General features: G+C 41.8%; 1 protein-coding gene across 1 annotated transcript; it reads right to left on the reverse strand.

Annotated features, from left to right (window-relative positions):
* Nucleotides 1-715: 715 nt before the first annotated feature.
* Nucleotides 716-18,252, reverse strand: COQ2 (coenzyme Q2, polyprenyltransferase). Its single transcript, XM_060779304.2, has 7 exons — nucleotides 17,984-18,252; nucleotides 13,944-14,110; nucleotides 11,861-11,982; nucleotides 7,376-7,461; nucleotides 5,102-5,235; nucleotides 3,940-4,128; nucleotides 716-1,427 (listed from the first exon to the last, which is right to left on the reverse strand). The coding sequence occupies exons 1-7, from the start codon at nucleotides 18,222-18,224 to the stop codon at nucleotides 1,239-1,241; spliced, it is 1,128 nt and encodes a 375-aa protein (XP_060635287.2). The 5' UTR covers nucleotides 18,225-18,252; the 3' UTR covers nucleotides 716-1,238.
* Nucleotides 18,253-22,722: the final 4,470 nt, after the last annotated feature.

The raw sequence follows: 22,722 nt of genomic DNA on the forward strand, positions 1-22,722 counted from the left end.
AGCAAAATCTGATCATCTCATGATTGGTTCATTTTAAAATTGGAAGAATAATAGATTCCAAGGAAAGACAGAAGCCAAGATTGCATCGGATTTGCATTAAACGTAAAGGTTTTCCCTTGACGTTAAATCTAGTCGTGTCCGACTCTGGAGGTGGTACTAATCTCCATTTCTAAGCCGAAGAGCCAGCGTTGATGGTAGACACCTCCAAGATTATGTGGACAGCATGACTGTTACTTTCCCACCAAGGCGGTACCTATTGATCTACTCACATTTGCATGCTTTCAAACTGCTAGGTTAGCAGAAGCTGGGGCTAACAGCGGGAGCTCACCCCCTCCCCAGATTCGAACCGCCGACCTTTCGGTCAGCAAGTTCAGCAGCTCAGTGGCTTAACTCACTGCACAACCAGGGGACCCTTGGCTTGGTATCAGATTACACTAAAGATGCATTTTTTCCAGAAACAAAAGGCTTGTGGAAAGTTAAGCTCTCATTGCCATTTGCAGTGAAATACAGTTTATCAGGGGGAGAAGGAACATGAAATGTACCTGTTGTATACAAAATGTACGTATTGTACTTGAAAGTTGAAAGAATGGGGGGGAGTTTATATCTTCTAGAAAGGGTTTGACCTCTTATTGCTTTGACTCCTCAAAGTTTAAGATTTCTTTGACTCAAAAGAAAAGCTGTAAAATGTAAACAGAAATTGGTAAAGACAGAGACCTTTATCACTTATTAGCCAACGCAACATTATATTTAATATCGTCCTCACTGATTGCAAACGAACCACTGTCCTGAGTGAGATATAAACCAAACAAAGTATCAATATTAATCAGTAGTACGTATGTAGGACACTCAATGTATTCCAAATGAAAACATCAAGGAACCAAATGTCACCTTGTTGACAGTCACTACATATTTTAGTTTTAAATAAGTGAATGCATAGTTGTTATATACAAAACAGTTTCTGAGTCACAGCATTGCAAACATTATTTTCCACAAACAGGGAATTGCTCACAGCCATGATAATTTACAAGGTTTACAACACAGGCCTTTAGACTTCACACCCATCGATATTTTTGCAATTAAGTTCTCGAAACAGCTGATTGTTTTCCAAGATCCCGTATTGACAATAATAACTTTAAAGGTACAAAAATATATAGTCTTTTCAACATGTCTTCTTTCGCCATGTATATTAAATATGAAGAAATCTCTTTACACTGTGCACACTTTTTATGGCATCTTCATTATTTTTCCTGTAAATCGGCATTCATTTCTTTTGAACTGCTCTCTAAGGGTTTCCTCACATCGTCTGTGTTTTTCGTTTTCTGTAAGTTTCCAAATACAATTCCTATAAACAGTAAGAGTCCGACTGTACGGTTGGAAGAAAACTTTTTCCAGCAATCTTCAGGACTGTGAATGTCTAGTGTGTATATCTGGGGAAGGAGACAGAGGTTTATAGAGATTATTGTAAACCAGAGCAACAATATGTCAACCATATCCTCTCCTCAAATTCCTTATAAAACAGCCCTTTTGCTTTAAAAATTTTAGCTTCAAAATTATAGCTTCAGAACACTTTTGGAGTTTATTTTAAAAGATTCAAATATAGTTTCTGCATTTAATCATAACTTTAAGGTAATGGTAAAAGTTTCCTCTTGACATTAAGTCTAGTCGTGTCCAACTCTGGGGGATGGTGCTCATCTCCATTTCTAAGCCAAAGAGCCAGCATTGTCCATAGACATCTCCAAGGTCATGTGGCCGGCATGACTGCATGGAGTGCTGTTACCTTCCCACTTTTTTTGGTCGTGTCAGGAGCGACCTGAGAAACTGCAAGTCGCTTCTGGTGTGAGAGAATTGGCCGTCTGCAAGGACGTTGCCCAGGGGACACCTGGATGATTTGATGTTTTATCATCCTTGTGGGAGTCTTCTCTCATGTCCCCGCACGAGGAGCTGGAGCTGATAGAGGGAGCTCATCCGCCTCTCCCTGGATTTGAACCTGCGACCTGTCGGTCTTCAGTCCTGTTGGCACAGGGGTTTAACCCACTGCGCCACCGGGGGCTCCTTCCCAATAAAGTGGTACCTATTGATCTACTCACATAAAAATCAATTAACATCATAAAAACAATACCCTGGCTGACCAAGTTGAAACTGGGTTTGGGCTCAGAGTAATTGCAATGATTCCTTTGGAGAGCCGAGGGAAAGTGCAATAATCAGAGGGCTGGGTTGCCAGGGTAATTCCCTTGGCTATTAAAGTGTCATAAGTACAGGAAAGGGACAACTAAAGTGCCAGAGCTTAGATAAGGTCGGGATAATTCGCAAGTGAACCGCCTAGTCAAAGTGTATATCTCTGTGTGTATGTATATGTGTGTGTGTGTGTGTGTGTGTGTGTGTGTGTGTGTGTGTGTGTATATATATATATATATATATATATATATATAATATTTTATATATGAATTTTCCCCTCACATGTTTGCAAGTCTTTGCAAATCCTATATAGATATAATTATCTATATATAGAGAGATGTCTAGATAGATGTGTATGAATACAGATTTATAGGGTTTGCAAATATTACGGGGAGAAATGCACACACAAATATATATATAGACATGTCTAGATAGATATTAATATAGATATATAGGGCTTGCAAATATTGCAGGGGAAATGAACACACACACACATATATAGAGAGAGAGATGTCTAGATAGATATAAACATAGATATATAGGGTTTGCAAATATTGCAGGAGGGAAATGAACATATACAGAGAGGATTTGCAAACGTTTCAGGGGGAAATGCATATGTGAAATTAGTATAGATAATTATAGATCTATATCTAGCTCTGCATTGTTTATATGGGCATTTAATGTTTGTCTGTTACTATGCTAGAAACTGGCCAGAGTCCCCATGTGGAGATAGGGCGGAATACAAATGAAGTTTTGTTGTTGTTATTATTATTATTAAGTCATTGTTGATACCACATTGTTTTTGTTTGCCATACTTTTTCACGTATAGAGCTAGTTTACTGTTTTTCTCTGAAATACTTTAAATATTCAAAAAAATTAACCTACTGATGCCTCAATTAATGTAATTTTATTGGTATCTAGTTTTATTTTGAAATTTACGAGTAGTTGCTGCATTTCTCGCCCTTGGCTTATACTCAATACTCAATAAGTTTTCTCATTTTTTTTGTGGTAAGATTAGGTGCCTCAGCTTATATTTGGGTCGGCTTATACTCGAGTGTACACGGATTATAAAACACAGCTGGCATTTCATTAACATGCAGCAGTGAGATGGTTAGGAATTTAAACTAGGTTTAAGCCAGGTTTAAGCCGGGAAGTAGCAGCCAATAGGGAAAGGACCAAGGCAGAGACATCCCCAGCTCATCCCCTGTTTGGGTATCAGCCAGCACATCAATGACTTAAATCTAGAAATAGTTTTCTAAGATCTACAGAGACACTCGCTGGAACACCTCAGCAAGCGAGAGTCCAAAAGTAGCAGGCTCAAACCCAGAACCTCAACCAATGGCTGATACCAAATGAGAGACTCCCCCTTGGGCACACAGAGGATTGGGCGACTTGGAAGGCGCTGAACAGACTGCGCTCTGGCACCACAAGATGCAGAGCCAACCTTCAGAAATGGGGCTACAAAGTGGAATCCTCGACATGCGAGTGTGGAGAGGAGCAAACCACTGCTGCAATGCAACCTGAGCCCTGCCACATGCACAATGGAAGACCTTCTTGCAGCAACACCAGAAGCACTCCAAGTGGCCACATACTGGTCAAAGGACATTTAATCAACTACCAAACTCGCAAATTTTGTATTTTGTCTGTTTGTTTGCTTTGTTCTGTTAGAAATGTAATATAATTGACTGGTTGCCTTGACACAACAAATAAATAAGCCAGTGTTTGAAGGAATGATATAAATAGGCACCAAAACTTGTGACTAACCTGCCGAGCCAAGTGCAATCCAACAGCAGTCACAGATGCATAGTATGGGAAAGTCTGGTCACAATTAATTCCTGTCACAGTGAGTCCCAAAAGCATCAAGGAGCTGAAACCGCTGAGCCACTGTTTGGTGTTTTCCCTGAACCGGAGCGCTGTGGATTTCACCCCTATGGCAAGATCATCCCTTCGGTCCTACAATGAAAGGTTGCAAAACATTTAGTAAGATGGCCCAGTTGCACTTCCTCCCTCTTCTGAATATAGGACGGACTGAATAATATAGAACAATATGAAGGACAAAATGGTATATATAGAGGCAAGATTACAGAATTGGGGTACAATTGTCAACAGCATGTTTTAGCTTTACTGTTGCTTGTTATGCATTCCAAATGTGACAAAATTAATATTAATATGGCTCGTCCGAAAGGAAAACAGCAATTTCAACAGATAGTATATGAAACTAGCTTTGTTAAACAAACCAGCTTAGGATAACACATTCCATTGCAATTAAGCTGGGGAATGATATGATTGTGCAAATATTGTTGGACTGCAACTTACAGCATTCCTTGCCTTTCATTTTAGTCTAGTGTTGCTGGGACTGACAGTCCAACAAGATCTGGAGGACCCCACGATTCCCTCAAAGTTGGGGCAATTGTGAAACCGTTTAGTTCTCATCCACACCCTCCCATTTGCAAAGAGGGGATAGTAGCACAGTTTTTGTTTACCAAGTTATCATCGGTTTAACATAAGATGAACATGAGCAAGGCACTTTGATCTTAGTATTTTTGTTTATGGACAGCTTGAGCTACTAATGAGGTTAGGAATCATTGTTCCCAAATTGGGGGGAAAGGTATGACTATGTATTATTGAATGTTCACATTATCAAGAAGAGTCAGGGAAACTCATAAGCAGAATAAAAAACTCCAAATACACACAGATAGTGTTTGCTTAAAAAAAAGTTTGGTTTTATATCCAAATACATCAGGTTTACAAGAGCAGAAAAAGAGCAACAATGGAAACAACTCTAAAGTTGTTCAAGCAAACACAATTTAAAACTCATTTCCAAGCTGAACAGAAACAATAATATCAAAGCAGCATAATTTATCAAAGCCACTCAGCACTAGCCCTTATTTCAAAGGTCTATTAAGGAATAAGAAAGCTACATTACCTGGTGAGCATAAATAGTGTCGTACGTCAATGTCCACAAAACCCCTGAGAAATAGAGTGGCAAGCAAACAGACCAGTTGCAAGAGCCTTGAATAGCAGACCAGCCAAGTAAGGCTCCCCAGTTGAAGGTAAGGCCTGAAAGAAAGACTGGAATGTAACACTGACCTAATACCCAGGTTTAAAAAAAAAAGTTTGAAATCTAGATATGAGGTCTAAGCGCAAGGCACTTAGATATAAGTTTACTTTAAGAGTTTACTTTGAGGATTACAGATTTATTTTTAAATTGAGCAATTCTGAAGCAAGAAAACAAAATGACCTCATAGCAAATGTAAGACATATGGTTTTATTGTAGGATAAGATTTACTAGTAAAAGTGTATGACTTTTTATAGCCTTTATGTTATAAACTAAAGAGGGAAACCACATACCACAAGCCCTCTCTAAATTGTGTAGGATATATATTTCCACTTGCATCCACAGATGGATGGAAAGGTAGCACGTTCTTTTGAGTGCTTCAGTATGCCACCTTAAGCTCACAATATTCCATCCTCGTGAGAAATTAAAGACTGGGAAAGAGATGATTTTGAATAGTGTTTTTTCAAAACAACATTCTGGAAATTGTAACCCCAAAATTGTAACTATTCAAAGCTCTGAAACAGGCGCACAGGGAGGCATATGAATCGGGCTTCCAGTTATCGTTACTGATAGTTTCTGAAGGAAGAAAGAATTATTCATATTTCTGGAAGAAACATATCCTAATCCAGAATTCTAAAACAGGGACTCCAGGTGAAAAAAGGGTTTTCAGGTGGAATATCCCCACAGTGTTCCAACGCTGTTGGAACTCTGTGGAAAAATAGTGCAATTTTTTCGTAGTACATCCTCCAAATGAGTCAGATTTACGCACAAGGAAGGTAATTTGAAACAGGAAAGGTATTATTACATTTCTGGCACTCCCATTTCTGAACCTTGTGTGCATGTGCGGCAGCATTTTATGATAAGCAAATGCGAAAGACACAAAGGTACAGCTTACTTTCAATGGCTGGGCAAAAGGGTGAAGTTTGGCCAGCAATGTGTCATTCATTACTATAAACTGGATGTTGGAAAAAACTGCACTGAACATTCCTTCTTCCAAATAACAACTAAAGGGTACGGAAAGCTTACATTTTGCTCAGTCAACATAGTGGTAGGTGGTTTATTAAAAAGGGCAACAGTATGGAGAGTTCTAAACCGAAAAAACTGGAAATATTAAAAGATTCCTGAATGTCACCTCATGGCTGTTTTAGACATTTACACAAATCTGTTGTGCCGTGTTTACAGTGAATTCTGAAGATGCTTCAGCTGTTCTTCGTAAAAAGGAAAACCATCCTATTTAGCAAGCCTTGCAAATGTTGATTTATTATCAGTAAACAGCTGATTTTATACCTATTTTATATACATATATTGTATATTGTAATTGTGTCCTTGGTGTCATTGAATTTTTGCCTTGTAAACTGCCTCGAGTCACCGGAAGGCTGAGAGGGGCAGTATACACACACGCACACACACACACATATACCCAAGTTCACATTTCTTGAGTGGAAGGGGTCAGAAGTGGAGAAGTTTAAGAAGCCCTGCTCTAGGCAAAACTCAGCTCTAAAGATTACATTGTCCAATTATTTTTGCGTTGCTATGGGACACAATGTTTTGTAACGCATAGGAGATCTTAAACTAGGCATCCTCAAACTGTGGCCCTCCAGCTGTTTGGGCCTTCAAATTCCAGAATTCCTGACAACTGAACAAGCTTGTTATGGCTTCTGGGAGTTGGAGGCCCAAACAGCTGGAGGGCCGCAGTTTGAGGATGCCTGCCTTAAACAGTTTGACTACAATTCCACACAAAAGTCTTATTTTGAGTTTTTTGAGGGAGCGTAACACATGATGAGATTGAGTGTGTCAGTACCACTCCTCCCATTGTCCTTTCCACTGCCTCCAGAAGTATGAATAGTGAGAAGTCTGAAAAGGAGAGCTTCCTATATCTGCTAAGGTTCTCCAGGTAGTTTTCCGGGATTCTAAATTGCAAGGAGAATGTCTCCATGTAGCAGAGGCTCTTTGGTTCAGACCTTTCACCTTCCAAACATAATGAAGGTGACAGAAATGACAGTGAAGTGAGAAGAAGTAGCACACCCCCTCTCTTCACATGATTAATAAGTACATATTTAAACTTCTGAATTGAACGAGAGTTAAGCCAGTATGAACAATCCATATTTATGAAAATGAAACTTCTGGACTAGAACAACTCACCCAAGAACAGCTGTGGCCAGTACGTTATTCTCTTCATAAGGGGGTAAGTCACCACAAGTGATAAGGAAGCAGCTCCTAAAGCAATACTGTGAAGCAAGAAAATAAGTATTTCTGATAAATCTGAATGCACACACTTTGCTTCCCCAAAAGCTACTTTATTGTGTCTTACTTGACCCAAGAAATCTGGGGAAGACCAAATATAGCTAGATAGAAGGTTCCTCGTGGCACATTGAAGCTATTTCTTGATAAATCTTTCCTAAAATGATTTCTCTTTCTTTTTTTTCTTGAACAGATGTTTCTCAATAAAAAATGCAGTAAAGTAGGGGGGAGGATTGCTAGTGGGGGCTGGCATGTCAAGTCATTTTCTAAAATTTCAGTAAATGGGAGGGGTGAGGTTACCAAACAGGTATGGTGAACTAAAATGAGAAGTCCTACATCTAGGTATTACATATCCATTGAGAACTATAATCAAAATACACTAAATTTAATCCATCCCACATTTTTCTGTGAGGTACGCAGCCTACTCAGGGAGGGTGGAGGTGGTTAAAGAAAAAGATTGTCTTATTCTAGCTCAATTTGTCTTACATTACAGCAAAACAAGCAAAACTTAAGGAAGGTAGAACAGTAATAACATCAGCAATTACTCAATTCATTAGGGAAAGGACAGACCCGCTCCAAAGACACCTTTCTGCCTCTTTAAAACCATTATGAAACAGTTTCTTCTGACTTCTCTGACTACAAGGCTATCAAACACAGATAAATTAGTAAGAGAAGGCCATCTCATAGAAAGGTCAAGTAAACAAAATCACTAAAGTTAACTCTACAATCTAATCTGAAGGACCTGGGCAATCTGCAACTGCACATGGAATTTAAGAATCAGTGGAATTCCAGAAACGAATACACAGGCATGTGGACAATTTCAACAAAAAGGAGGAAACCATGAAAATGAACAAAATCTGGTTACCAGTATTAAAAAAACTCTAGAATTACAACAGCAAAACAACAGAGAGGAAACAAACAAGGACATTCAATCACCTCTCAACAAAAGTTTGCTCTAGGCACTGTCAGGCCATTATATGCTAATCAAGGTGGTCAGTTGAAACATTCACACCTAGCTCCAGCAGACAATTTATTTATTTATTTACAGTTCTTATATTCCGCCCTTCTCACCCCGCAGGGGACTCAGGGCGGATTACAGTCAACACATATATGGCAAACATTCAATGCCAGTTTGACAAACAACATTTAACACACAAATACACCAAGGCTATTTAACTTTTTTCTGGCCGCCAGGGGAGCTGCTGCTTTTCATCGTCCATCAACGACACTGATGAAGTTCTTCCGCATTCCACATTCCCCGGAGTCTTTTTCTTTATGGCCTCATAAATTAGTTAAATTAAGCCTCCCACACAAGGTGGTCCCTTATTTTCCTACTTGACAGATGCAACTGTCTTTCGGGTTGCAAAGGTCGACAACGGGCTACACAATGGCTGGACACCCACTCCAGCCCGGGCTGGCTTCGAACTCATGACCTTTTGGTCAGAGTGATCTTAATGCAGCTGACACTCAGCCAGCTGCGCCACAATCCCGGTGTCTCACCCTGGTCATTCCACAGATATATAAACCCTTTTTCCTAGTTCCAACAAACCTCACTACTTCTGAGGATGCTTGCCATAGATGCAGGCAAAACGTCAGGAGATAATGCCTCTAGACCATGGCCATATATCCCAAAAAACCCTACAACAACTCAGTGATTCCGGCCATGAAAGCCTTCGACAATACACATGTATATTATTTTCTTTTAAGATGCACAAAAAGCTTTCTTGTTTGTAGCTATCGAGCCCTGGAAAAAGGAGGAGGTTGGATAGTGGAGACTCATCTACAGTATTTAATTGGTTAGTCTCTGTGCATTGCATGTGGGATCTCAGCCAGTATTAGACTTTGAACAGGGACACCTCATTTCTCACATTGCTCAGTCTTGATATTTATTTGGGGGCCTCAAGGTCTCAGCTTGATGTAACTCACAGAGGTCTTGGAAAGATCAAATGGATCAGCTTCATGTTTGCTGTTCAGAGCTATGAGAACAACAACATTATTCAATCTAGGCTAAATTTAATTATACTCAAAAGTGATGACTGCAACATAATGTTGTAGTATAAAGTATTCCTGTTCAGCATTTCAGTGAGTTAGCTATGTCCCGCCTCAATATTACATGCCAATGACCTGCTTTACATAGCAAGGAATTTTTCCAAAATATTTTCGTATTTCTTCAAGTCATGTGAGAGATCCAGGCCATGCAAGGCAAAGTCACACCACCTCTGAACAAACCTCCCCAAGAAAACCCCACAATAGATTTGCCTATCTGACTTTAGGCATGTTTTAGTGTTGTCATAAGTAGGAAACAATTTAAAGGAACCCAATAGGTCACCTGATTTTCTCAAAGGTGCTGGTACTACTTGTTGCGTATATATCAAGCAGTTTTGGGTAATTAAGGGTCAGTACCTAGACTTTTTTATTATTATAACTAGCTTGGGGTCCTGGCAATGCCTGGGTTATTTGAAAAATGCATTGTTTGTTTTTGGATGTTAGGTCATTTTGGCGATTTCTAATGTTATTTATTAGAAAAAATCAATCTTTGCTTCTTTTTTTTCTTTTTTTAATGAATGTTCCCATTAGAAAATGCATAAGGCTGTGGGTGAACTGCAATTCCCAAAAATTCAAACTTGGCCATGTTCGGTCTGTGTGCTGAGTTTGGTCCTGATTCATTCACAGTTCTCTCTGGATCTAGGTGAACTCTTCCTCCTTTAAATCACCTCAAAGACCTCCAGTATTTTTTGTTGGTCATGGGGGATCTGTGTGACGAGTTAGATCCAGGTCCATTGCTAGTGAGGTTCAGAATGCTCTTTGATTGCAAGTGAACTATACATCCCAGTACCTACAACTCCTATAAATCAAGGTCAACTTCCTCCCCAAGCCTCTTCAGTATTTGCTCATGGGGGTTCTGTGTGCCAAATGTGGTCTAGATCCATGTCTGTGCAGAGTGAACTACAACTTCCATCACGTTGAGTCAGTCCCCCAAAACCTTCCAGTATGGTCAGTTGCCGATCAATTTCTTTCTGTTTGTTGTGTGCCATAGAGTAGGAAAGGGTTAAGGGAGAGGAAGTGGGTAGGATCATGCAAATTCCACACCAATGGAGAGAGAAAGGACCACTGGGATGCCCGTGGTGGAGAGAAAAACATAAAATCTAGTAGGAATTGTCCCCAATGAAAGCCTTCACTTGGGTGGTGGGCAGGATGGCATTAGTGGAGGACATCGGCAGGGCTCTTGGACACGTTAATGGCGCTCACTATAACCTGCAATTTCATTGGAGGGTGGGCCACTGGGGTCTCCTGAATGGTGGGAGCGACAGCTGTTTGTGGAGGCTTGTCTGTGTAAGTGAACACCCCAGCCATATAACATATACATATTTTCACTTTTATTATACGTATAGAAGATATAAATTTTAACACATCTTAATTTTATTATTTAAAAAACCCATTGCTACTTATTTTATTACTAGCATACCTTTCCCATAATAATCTGTCAGTCAGTCAAAGTATGTATGTATATCTATATGTTTGTTTGTACCACAAAGGCAGTCATTAGGTGACTATCCAGTGTCCCTCTGTGATGTCACTGGGAAAGAAAGGTGGGGTGTGTATGAGGGAAAGGGAGGAAGGACAGAGAGAGCCACAAAGAGAGTCATGTTGCCATGGGTACATTGTGAGGTAGGCTCTCTCAGAGCTGGAGAAGGGAGAAAGGGGAAAGGAAGGAAGGGAAAGGAAAGGACAAAAAAGAAAAGGGGGGGGAGGAGAGAAGGAAGGAAGAGAAAGGAAAGGAGAAAAGGTATGATGGGAGTGAAAGAGAAAAAAGGGATGAAATCAGGGGGGCAGCGGTCCTTATGACACCTGTGCAACACCAGGTAGATATGCTAGCAATTTATAACTGAAATACAGCAAAGTACAATCACAACCATTTTCCTTTCCAGTGAAATGGATATGAATGCAATTCTTCACACTTAGCCTGATTTTTCTGCCTTTGCTGCTAGGATCTGAGAAAACATTACCTAAACCAAATATTTCTTTTAAAAAAAAAAAAAATCCACACATATCAATTCAAATGCAACTTTTTCTGCATTCATGTCTCGGTCAAAATGATTCCAAAACCCACGCCCCACGAAGGCAGCCTAGACAGAAACGCCCTAAACAACCAACTATTCATTTCCTTAAAAAATATACATAATATTAAGCTGACAAACAGCAACAGTTAGCTGTGTAATACAAAGATTGATTTTAAATACAGCTGTATATAAAACAATTATATACATAACATAACTAATTAAAAACAAGTTGAGGCCAAAACAGTTTCTCATATATGGCAGACTATGTCATTAACCTTCTCAATTTATTAGTATGCTAAAAGGGGCCCATTCGTTTTCAACTTACCTATAATAATTCAAACATAACAGGACACATAAGGCCAGACTAAGCTGTCCCCCAAGAAAAACCAGAGAATGAAAACTTGAAATCTCTCCAGCTGCTAGTGGCCGACTTGCAGTTCTCTCAACCTAAAACACAGCAAATTATTTCAGTTATTGACTGTATTACTAACTGACATAATATAACTGAGAAAATATAGACTTTCAAGGTATTTAAGTCAATTTGGTTTTCTAATGCATTGTATCCCCCTGTCAATGTACTAGGGGTATTTTTAAGTAAGGTCCGTTTTGTTGTAGACACTAGTAGTTCGTGCGCATACCGCAACGAGCACGTGTGTCGTGTACTGGCATGCCTCGGGAACAACTGTGCTCCGTTTCCGCTCTGTAGCTAACTTGTACGGCTCTGTTCTGTGCTTTAATAATGTTTAAGACTATCAACTCACCCGCCGCATGTGAGGTTCGCTCAGTGATACGGTTTTTGTCAGCAAGGAACCTGCCTGCTGCAGAAATTCATCGACAGATTTGTGAAGTGTACGGTGATACTGTTATGAGTGAAAGCAAAGTGCGTAAGTGGGTACGACAATTCAAAGATGGCCATGACAACGTCCATGATGAGGACTGCTCCAGTCGCCCTTCTTTGATTACAGACGATTTGGTTATCGGAGCAGGCGGCAAGTTTTTATGAAGAGGGTATTTTAAAATTGGTTCAGAGGTATGATAAGTGTTTGAACAAACTTGGCAACTATGTCGAAAAATAGAGTGAAGTATGTACTTTCTGAAAATAAATTTACGTTTTTGAAATAAACTTTCGTTGTGTACTTATGTTCCAACGGACCTTAATTTAAAAATACCCCTCGTATGTAGTACAGTGGAAACACTAGCTATGTGTATTTGTACACTAACCATGGTTTCATTTTGTGAAGATGCATAAAACTTGTGTGGTCACACTTTCCCTTCCAATTGAACTGCAGGGAGGAGTTTCAAAACTCTGGATTATTCTGATGTCTGAACCTGGGAAAGCTAGCTAACTTCATCTATAGATTAGAAGAAATGTCAATGTCAAACCAAAGTTAAAATCATGGAACCAAAGTTTTGAAAGGGACTGCAAGGGCCATCTACTCAATCCCGTTGCCATACAGGAATACACAAAGAAGAATCTAACACTATTTTGCTGTTGGACAGCTCTGACAGACAGGAAATAGGTCAAATATCTTCTTATAGTATGAATACATTGATTTGTGTACTTCTCTACAGAGCAACCTAAAAGAATCTCACTCCATCTTATATGTGCCAACTCTAAGGTTATTTCAATATGACTTCCCATTTCAACATACTCTTCTCCAGACTGTGAAGTTGAATTGCTTTTAGTAAACACAGTAAGGATTAAGTGCAGTTTGTTTCAGATGGAATAGCAAACTGTGGTTAATCTAAACCTGGCGTACAGGTTATTTTTTTTAGCATTACCCAGAGCTTGGGGAAGGGTATTTCTTTGTTTGGAGTACAATTCCCAAATCCCATCATCAGCAAGGATTACATTGGCCATGGAATTCTAGATGATGTAATAATAATAAAAAAACTTTTCCAAATTCTAGTGTGTGTTTTTAACTTGTTGTCAGCAAGTTTTTGAAGTTGTTTCTCCAGAGAAGGAAGGGAAGCTGGTTCTTGCAAAGTTGTGACTTGGTATTATTTGCAAAATAGGTCAGTAAGTTTTTATATGCAAAGGTATCACTAACAGCCCATTATGATGGTAGCACTCATAGCCTCATTCTGCCCTGGTCCAATCTGTCCAACTCATGGCCATATTGCCAATTACATTCACAATGCTGATAATGTTATAGCCAACAGGAGAAGAAGAGGACAGTTACCCCAATCCCTTGTGGATTCAGTTTACAGAAAGCTGAGGACTAAGGAGGAAAGAAAAAGAGAGAGAAACCAGAACATTTTAAAAGTAGCTAGAAGATTACGGAAGGATTTCTGCACCAGTTGGAGAATATGTTTCAAGGGTAAGTAAAGGAACTGCTTTACAAAAATGTCATTTACTTACTGAGCAACCATAATGAGCCTGCCTGTTCTTTTCAAGTCCTCTCTACCTTTTTGTCATAGTCCCGATCCCACATGTCGTTAATTGTACAGCCAGCTCCACGCATCAGTACTGCACCAGTGCCAAAGAGGAGTAGCATGTTCCAGGAGGGTAAACAGCCTGGTTCTGCTGCCAGGGCTATACTCCAAGTGCAAGGTAAGTATAGCAGCCATGTCCCTAAAATATAAATTGCAAAATGGATTAGGATGGAGGCACATAAAGCAATCCATATGTATAGAAGCCAGTAATTTCTTACTTTGGTTTTCTTTCAACTTGTTTTGCTTTCTGGCACATCACTATGCAAACATTTTGTTCGTTAACAGCATAACTGGAATGTAGATGTCTGATTTGGAAAGAAAGACCACATCCAAGACCAAGAAAAACATAACTTTATAATTATTTGATTATAGGATTGATGTAGGTTATTTTGGGCTATATGGCCATGTTCTATATTTGATTATAATTTAAATTGTAACTACTTTTTAAAACGTATAAGACTTTACAATATTTTTGTAATGCATAACTGAAATATGTATTCGTTAAATAATTATTCATAATGCTATAGCCATAATTATTCATGTAGATGATTCACTCCCTCTGGAGGTCAAAGACAAAATGAAATACAGCTAAACTTAAACATTCATATGACTCCCATGAAACTGAAAAACTGTGAGCTCGAGAGAACACTTCTCTAACAATTTTGAAATATTCCAAGATGACTCTATGGCCAACTTCCACTGGAAGCTGAGCATAAAATCACATTGGAGGAATGAACAAATCCTAGGGAGTACATTTTTAATCAAATCCACAAACGTCAAAACCATAAATATTGAGGAACTCTGGTACAGAAACAGACACATCCAAATAATGTGACATAACTACATAGCAAACAGAAAATAGTTCACAGCCAATAAAATAAAATAAAATAGTGAAAAAGGAAGCAAAATAAATTATTTCTAAAACATCTTCAAAATAAGCTCCAACGTACAATTTCTTTCATGTTTTTAAAAATCATTACAAATGAAAGAAACTAACACATATACAAACAATAATAAACTCTAACAGCACATACACACACACACATAAAAGAACCAAATCCTATCACATCTGTAGGACTAGGAGAAATTGTGGTACAGTAACTGCTACCTTACTCTGATATGAACATAGCAGCAACTTAAAATATCACTTGGAAGAAAGTCTGTTTGTGCAGATGCTTTGGTACAGGATGAGAAACCTAGTTGGTTACAGTGTGGTAACAACATTGGTTGAGCTATATTTCTAGAGAATGTGCTGGGGATCAATGTTTTCACCAAAATTGATCTGGCAGATCTGCTATGGAATAAGCCATACTTTGTCCCCCTCTGCTGTTACACCTGTACTACAGCAAGAGAAAGTAATGCCCAGTGCACCACATGTAGGAAATGATAGCAAAAGACTATAGCATTGAAGCGGCATATTCTAGTTGTCTATAGTGTAGCTGCTACAAAGACTGGCTCTTCGCTGTGTTCTAGGTATAGAAAATTGTCCATGGTATCTATAATGTAAATAAATAAAACAAAATTAAAAAAACTTTTGGGTTGTTGTAGGTTTTTTCGGGCTATATTGCCATTTTCTGGAGGCATTCTCTCCTGACGTTTCGCCTGCATCTATGGCAAGCATCCTCAGAGGTAGTGAGGAACCAACCTGGACACAGCATATTATTTGAGAACGGAAATGCTGAACCACTCTAACAACCACCATGTCAGACTACACAGAGAAGCCACTGAAATCCACAAGCATGTGGACAATTTCAACAGAAAGGAGGAAACCATGAAAATGAACAAAATCTGGCTACCGGTATTAAAAAAACTCTAAAATTACAACAGCAAAACAATAGAGAAGAAACAAACAAGGACATCTAATTACCTCTCAACAAAAGATTGCCCCAGGCACTGTCAGGCCATCAAATGCTAATCAAGGTGGTCAGTTGAAACATTCTTACCTAGCTTCAACAGACAAGAGTTCTTTGTCCCACCCTGGTCATTCCACAGATATATAAACCCATTGTCCTAATTCCAACAGACCTCACTACCTCTGAGGATGCTTGCCATAGATGCAGGCGAAATGTCAGGAGAGAATGCCTCTAGAACATGGCCATATAGCCCGAAAAAACCTACAACAACCCAGTGATTTTGGCCATGAAAGCCTTCGACAATACAATTTTTTTTTCTGAGTTTATCTTTCTCCTACAACTTGGGCATTCAAAGCCTGGCTACTTCTTGCCTGGGGAATCCTTGGTTGGGAGGTGTTTATGGGCCCTGATTGTTACCCTGTTTTCTGAGTGTTGTTCTTTATTTACTCACATTTTAAACGTTTCTTTAAAAAAATACTGATAGTCAGATTTTGTTCACTTTCATGGTTTCCTCCTTTCTGTTGAAATTGTCCACATGCTTGTGGATTTTAATGGCTTCTCTGTGTAGTCTGACATGGTGGTTGTGAGAGTGGTCCAGCATTTCTATGTTGTCAAATAATATGCTGTGTCCAGGTTGGTTCATCAAGTGCTCTGCTATGGCTGACTTCTCTAGTTGGATTAATCTGCAGTGCCTTTCATGTTCTTTGATTTGTGTTTGGGTGCTGCGTTTGGTGGTCCCTATGTAGACTTGTCCACAGCTACATGATTTAAGGTAGACTCCTGCAGAGGTGAGAGGATCCATCTTGTCCAGACAGGAAGCAGCCAGGCTTAATGCATCCTTGTGGAAGGCTTCTCTCATGTCCCTGCATGAGGAGCTGGAACTGATAGAGGGAGCTCATCCTCAAAGATGGATGGCATCCTTAAAGTGACTGGAATGACCTTGAAGGAACTGGGGGTGGTGACGGCCGACAGGAAGCTCTGGCTTGGGCTGGTCCATGAGGTCACGAAGAGTCGGAAATGACTGAACGAATGAACAACAACAACAACATGGCCATCAACAAACGATCTTGACAGATTAGAGAGATGGGCCGAAACTAACAAAATGAAGTTCAACAGTGACAAATGCAAGATACTCCACTTTGGCAGGAAAAACAAAATGCAAAGATACAGAATGGGGGGCAATGCCTGGCTCGAGAGCAGTACGCGTGAAAAAGATCTTGGAGTCCTCATGGACAACAAGTTAAACATGAGCCAACAATGTGATGTGGCGGCAGAAAAAGCCAATGGGATTTTGGCCTGCATCAATAGGAGCATAGTGTCTAGATCTAGGGAAGTCATGCTACCCCTCTATTCCGCTTTGGTTAGACCACACCCGGAATATTGTGTCCAATTCTGGGCACCACAATTCAAGAGAGATATTGACAAGCTGGAATGTGTCCAGAGGAGGGCCTTGACTAAAATGATCAAGGGTCTGGAGAACAAGCCCTATGAGGAGCGGCTTAAGGAGCTGGGCATGTTTAGCCTGAAGAAGAGAAGGCTGAGAGGAGATATGATAGCCATGTATAAATATGTGAGAGGAAGCCACAGGGAGGAGGGAGCAACCTTGTTTTCTGCTTCCCTGGAGACAAGTATGCGGAACAATGGCTTCAAACTACAAGAGAGGAGATTCCATCTGAACACGAGGAAGAACTTCCTGACTGTGAGAGCCGTTCAGCAGTGGAACTCTCTGCCCCGGAGTGTGGTGGAGGCTCCTTCTTTGGAAGCTTTTAAGCAGAGGCTGGATGGCCATCTGTCAGGAGTGATTTGAATGCAATATTCCTGCTTCTTGGCAGGGGGTTGGACTGGTTGGCCCATGAGGTCTCTTCCAACTCGATTCTATGATTCTATAAGTATTCTCTTCGAAGGATGCCTGCCGTAGATGTAAGCGAAATGTCAGAAGAGAATGCTTCTGGAACATGACCAAAGAGCTCGGAAAATTCACAGCAACCCAGTGATTCCGGCCATGAAAGCCTTGGACAACACACAATAGCAACACATAATTTTCCCATTCAGTTTCTCCTTCTTCATCCAAAGAGAAGAGGAAAACTAAGGGGGCGGAGACCTCCCTCGCGGAACGGAGTCTCATTGGTCCAGCACGATTGATTGACAAGCCGACTCACCAATGGGCTTATCCAGCCTCATGAGGCGGAGATAGGGCTGAATGGGACCGGGAGCCGCTCGGACCAAAGCTGCTGCTGAAAGCGTCCGGGCGGGTTGCAATCTCGATTTAGAAGGACAGAAAGGGCCGTGGGGTCCATCCGGGTCGGATAAAATCCAGAGCGTGGCTGGCGGGAAACGAACCGAGCCTCCTTGGGCACGAAGCGACCTTCTCAGCCGCGAAAAGCAGCGAAGAGCCGCCATCTTGGATCCGGCCAGCCTTTCCTCGCACGACGATGACGTCACATCCTCCGTCGTCATTGAAAGAAGGCATAGGGGTCTGATCTAACACTCATCTCAAGTTTGTACCAACACTTCCGGGAAACATTTGGTGCACCATTCATTTCCAATGGAGAGCTTGATTTCATTGATTGATTGTGTCAGAAGCAAATTGAGAATACAGTTATAATGTATAAAAAACCACAAAGTTAAAAACTTGGCATTGCAGAAATATTATGATATTTAATATTATAGAATCATAGAATCAAAGAGTTGGAAGAGACCTCATGGGCCATCCAGTCCAACCCCCTGCCAAGAAGCAGGAATATTGCATTCAAACCACCCCTGACAGATGGCCATCCAGCCTCTGTGTAAAAGCTTCCAAAGAAGGAGCCTCCACCACACTCCGGGGCAGAGTTCCACTGCTGAACGGCTCTCACAGTCAGGAAGTTCTTCCTCGTGTTCAGATGGAATCTCCTCTCTTGTAGTTTGAAGCCATTGTTCTGCGTCCTAGTCTCCAAGGAAGCAGAAAACAAGCTTGCTCCCTCCTCCCTGTGGCTTCCTCTCACATATTTATACATGGCTATCATATCTCCTCTCAGCCTTCTCTTCTTCAGGCTAAACATGCCCAGCTCCTTAAGCCGCTCCTCATAGGGCTTGTTCTCCAGACCCTTGATCATTTTAGTCGCCCTCCTCTGGACACATTCCAGCTTGTCAATATCTCTCTTGAATTGTGGTGCCCAGAATTGGACACAATATTCCAGGTGTGGTCTAACCAAAGCGGAATAGAGGGGTAGCATTACTTCCCTAGATTATATATATATGTATTGCCAATATCCGGATGCTGGATAATGGAGAAAGGCAGGGAGTTTCAGAAAAACATCTACTTCTGCTTCACTGACTACTCTAAAGCCTTTGACTGTGTGGATCATAATAAATTGTGGCAAGTTCTTGGTGGGATGGGCATACCAAGCCACCTTGTCTCTCTCCTGAGGAATCTGTACAAGGACCAAGTAGCAACAGTCAGAACTGACCACGGAACAACAGACTGGTTCAAGATTGGGAAAGGCGTGCGGCAAGGCTGCATACTCTCACCCATCCTTTTTAACTTGTATGCAGAACACATCATGCGATGTGCGGGGCTGGATGAATGCAAAGCTGGGGTGAAAATTGCTGGAAGAAACATTAACAACCTCAGATATGCAAATGACACCACTCTGATGGCCGAAAGCGAGGAGGAGCTGAGGAGCCTTCTAATCAAGGTGAAAGAAGAAAGCGCAAAAGCCGGGTTGCAGCTAAACGTCAAAAAAACCAAGATTATGGCAACAAGAATGATTGACAACTGGAAAATAGAGGGAGAAACCGTGGAGGCCGTGACAGACTTTGTATTTCTAGGTGCAAAGATTACTGCAGATGCAGACTGTAGCCAGGAAATCAGAAGACGCTTACTTCTTGGGAGGAGAGCAATGTCCAGTCTCGATAAAATAGTGAAGAGTAGAGACATCAGACTGGCAACAAAGATCCATTGCCTAGTCAAAGCCATGGTATTCCCTGTAGTCACCTACGGATGTGAGAGCTGGACCTTAGGGAAGGCTGAGCGAAGGAAGATCGATGCTTTTGAGCTGTGGTGTTGGAGGAAAGTGCTGAGAGTGCCTTGGACTGCGAGAAGATCCAACCAGTCCATCCTCCAGGAAATAAAGCCCGACTGCTTGATATCGAGCTCCTTTGGAGGGTCCTCCCAGCGAGGGAGGTCCCGGAAGACCGCGAATGGGGTCTTGACCTTGGTGAGCTGCCAGCGAACGCCAATCCAAAAAGACGCAAAAATATTAAAAATCAATCTCACCAGGCTGAAGAGAAATCTGCGACCGAGGCGTTTATTTAGCGATTCAGCTGAAAAGGATGCGTTACAGGGATGAATCCTCCATAAGCATGCAGTACAGTGATTTTCAGGCATATTTATACAGGCAAAACAAAGAAAACCCGGTTTGAATCTCCCGCCCGCCTTCTGTCAGTTTCCTCTGTCCTGATTGGCCGGCTCCGGAACAGCTGGGAGGAGGCTTGGCCGCTGGTCCCGCCTTCCCTCCAATCGCCAGCCGCTGTCGCCTCCAGGGGGCCAATCAGAGCCCTCGGAGCGCCTCTGAAGATCGTCCAATCAGCGGCCAGGAGGCGGGATGTAGTTTGACAGCGCAGAGGGGCGGAATGCCTGGGAGGCGTCCGCCAGCTGATTGATAATCTTTTGTTCTTACACGGCAGGGAGGCAGACGGGGGAAACAAGGGATTTCCTGAGTTCTGATAGCAGATGTGTATAGGCATAAAGGAAGGGCTATGGGTGGCATTTGGATCTCAACCTTGTGGACAAAGGGGGTCCTTAGTCACAAAGGAGCGTACACAAATACCATGATTGATTTAATCAGTCCGTTTTCCGGGTTTCGGCTGACAAATCTTTGGCCCTGTTTGTCTGACTCTGAAAACAAAGCCTTAAGATATTGTCAGCCCTGATCCATGCAATGTCAATATGAATGGAGTTTCTCCTAAGGAAATTGGATTCCTTAACTGTAATCCCAGGCCGCATACTTTAGTAGGGTAAAGTTCAAAGGGAAAAAGTAGGGAAAAGGGTGAGGGTACATCTCATTTCATATCATATATTTCATATACATTCTTCATAAACTTTCATAAGCTCATAGATTTCATAAAAGGGGTCCCCATCCCATCCCCATCCCAGCAAAGTTTATTAGAAGCAACAACAATTGATAAAGGCAATCCATCAGAGTTCTTGAGGTATGATCTGCTTGGCAAGGACACACACACAGGCGGGGGCCATTCTCCCCAAGAGGCTTGGTTTTGAGTTCGTAGAGGAAGTTCATGATGATAGGGCATCAAGTCAATCAGTGAGGGCAGAAGGGTCCGCAAGGAGTCCGCAAATGGTGGAGAGTGGGGCAATGTCCTTTGGAGAACTGCATCTCCCAGCCAAGACCTGGGACCCATCTGGCCCCCTCCCCGGGGCTGCTGCAGCCGGCTGCCGCAGGTCCCAGGCGGCTTGGATCAACGTGGAGCGAACACTGCCGCGGAGAAGCGGGAAACCCGGCCAACTGACAATCAGCTGTTTCTCTGCAAGACGGAAGTTCTCAAAACAAAACTAATTTTCTCCCGGGAGGAGCAGCCCAAAACAGAGAAAAGGAGATGGCAGATAGGCTTAGAATTAGTCATAGAACAAGGCAAAATTGGAACGGCGGCGATCCGCCATGTTATGTGTTTTTGTGGATAGCGGGGTTTGTAATGGTGGTTTCCGTATCCACGGTTTGATTTAACACAGATTCGGGGTCCGGGGGGCACCTGGAGGTGCCCCCCGCGGGCTCACGGCCCTCCGGAGCCCAGAAAGGGGTTTATGGAAGCGTTCATGGAGTGCTGGGCCAAGAAGGGATACAAAAGTAGCATGCGGAAAGATATAAAGTTTCAAGTTTCAAGTATTTCATTTGGGAAAGATACAAAGTAAAGGGAGAGGGAAAGTTAGCTGAGGTTGCAGGCATTCCTGGTCTTGGAGCTGGCGGCTGAGGCACATTTCATCTGCTGGCCTCAAAGCTTGGCCCGGGAACTGCGGAACTCCCTGCTGCAGTTCATACTAATGTAAAGGCGGGGCTCCCGGCGGCGCTCGCCGTCATGCTCATTGGAGGGAAGGATACTAGAGACAAAGTTGAAGTACTTTGGCCACATCATGAGGAGACAGCAAAGCCTAGAGAAGACAATTATGCTGGGCAGGCATGTAGCCGGGGGGGGGGGGGGGGGGGGGGGCTCGGGGGGCTTCAGCCCCCCCCGAAATTCTGATGGTGGTTCGCGAAAAGGCCTTACTGGTGCATTATTTAAACTGTTATGTTTATTCATATCATGATCTGATCACCATACTCAATCTATCCCACATGCATGGGGGTATTGGGGTAATGATACAAAAGGTTTGCTAGGCTAGACCCTCTTTCACTCAGACTCAGCCCCCCCCAAACTCAGCCCCCCCCGAAACCCCCCCTGAAAATTTTTTAGCCCCCCCCCCCCCCCGAAACGAAATCCTGGCTACGGGCCTGATGCTGGGGAAAGTGGAAGGCAAAAGGAAGAGGGGCCGACCAAGGGCAAGGTGGATGGGTGGCATCCTTGAAGTGACTGGACTGACCTTGAAGGAGCTGGGGGTGGTGACGGCCGACAGGGAGCTCTGGCGCGGGCTGGTCCATGAGGTCACGAAGAGTCGGAGACGATTGAACGAATGAACAACAACAATGTAATAATAAAAGGTAAAGGTAAAGGTTTTCCCTAACATTCCCCTGACGTAATACAGATACAATATTAATAATGTTATATATATACTACAACTTATGATATAGTACAATATATTATATAATATTTAATATTATATATATATATATCTGTATAAATAAAAATGTAATGTTCGTTTGTGGTATTCACAGAACTCAAAAACCACTGGGGCAATTGGCACCGA

The sequence above is a fragment of the Anolis sagrei genome, chromosome 5 (genome assembly GCF_037176765.1).
Source record: "Anolis sagrei isolate rAnoSag1 chromosome 5, rAnoSag1.mat, whole genome shotgun sequence".
NCBI lineage: Eukaryota > Metazoa > Chordata > Lepidosauria > Squamata > Dactyloidae > Anolis > Anolis sagrei.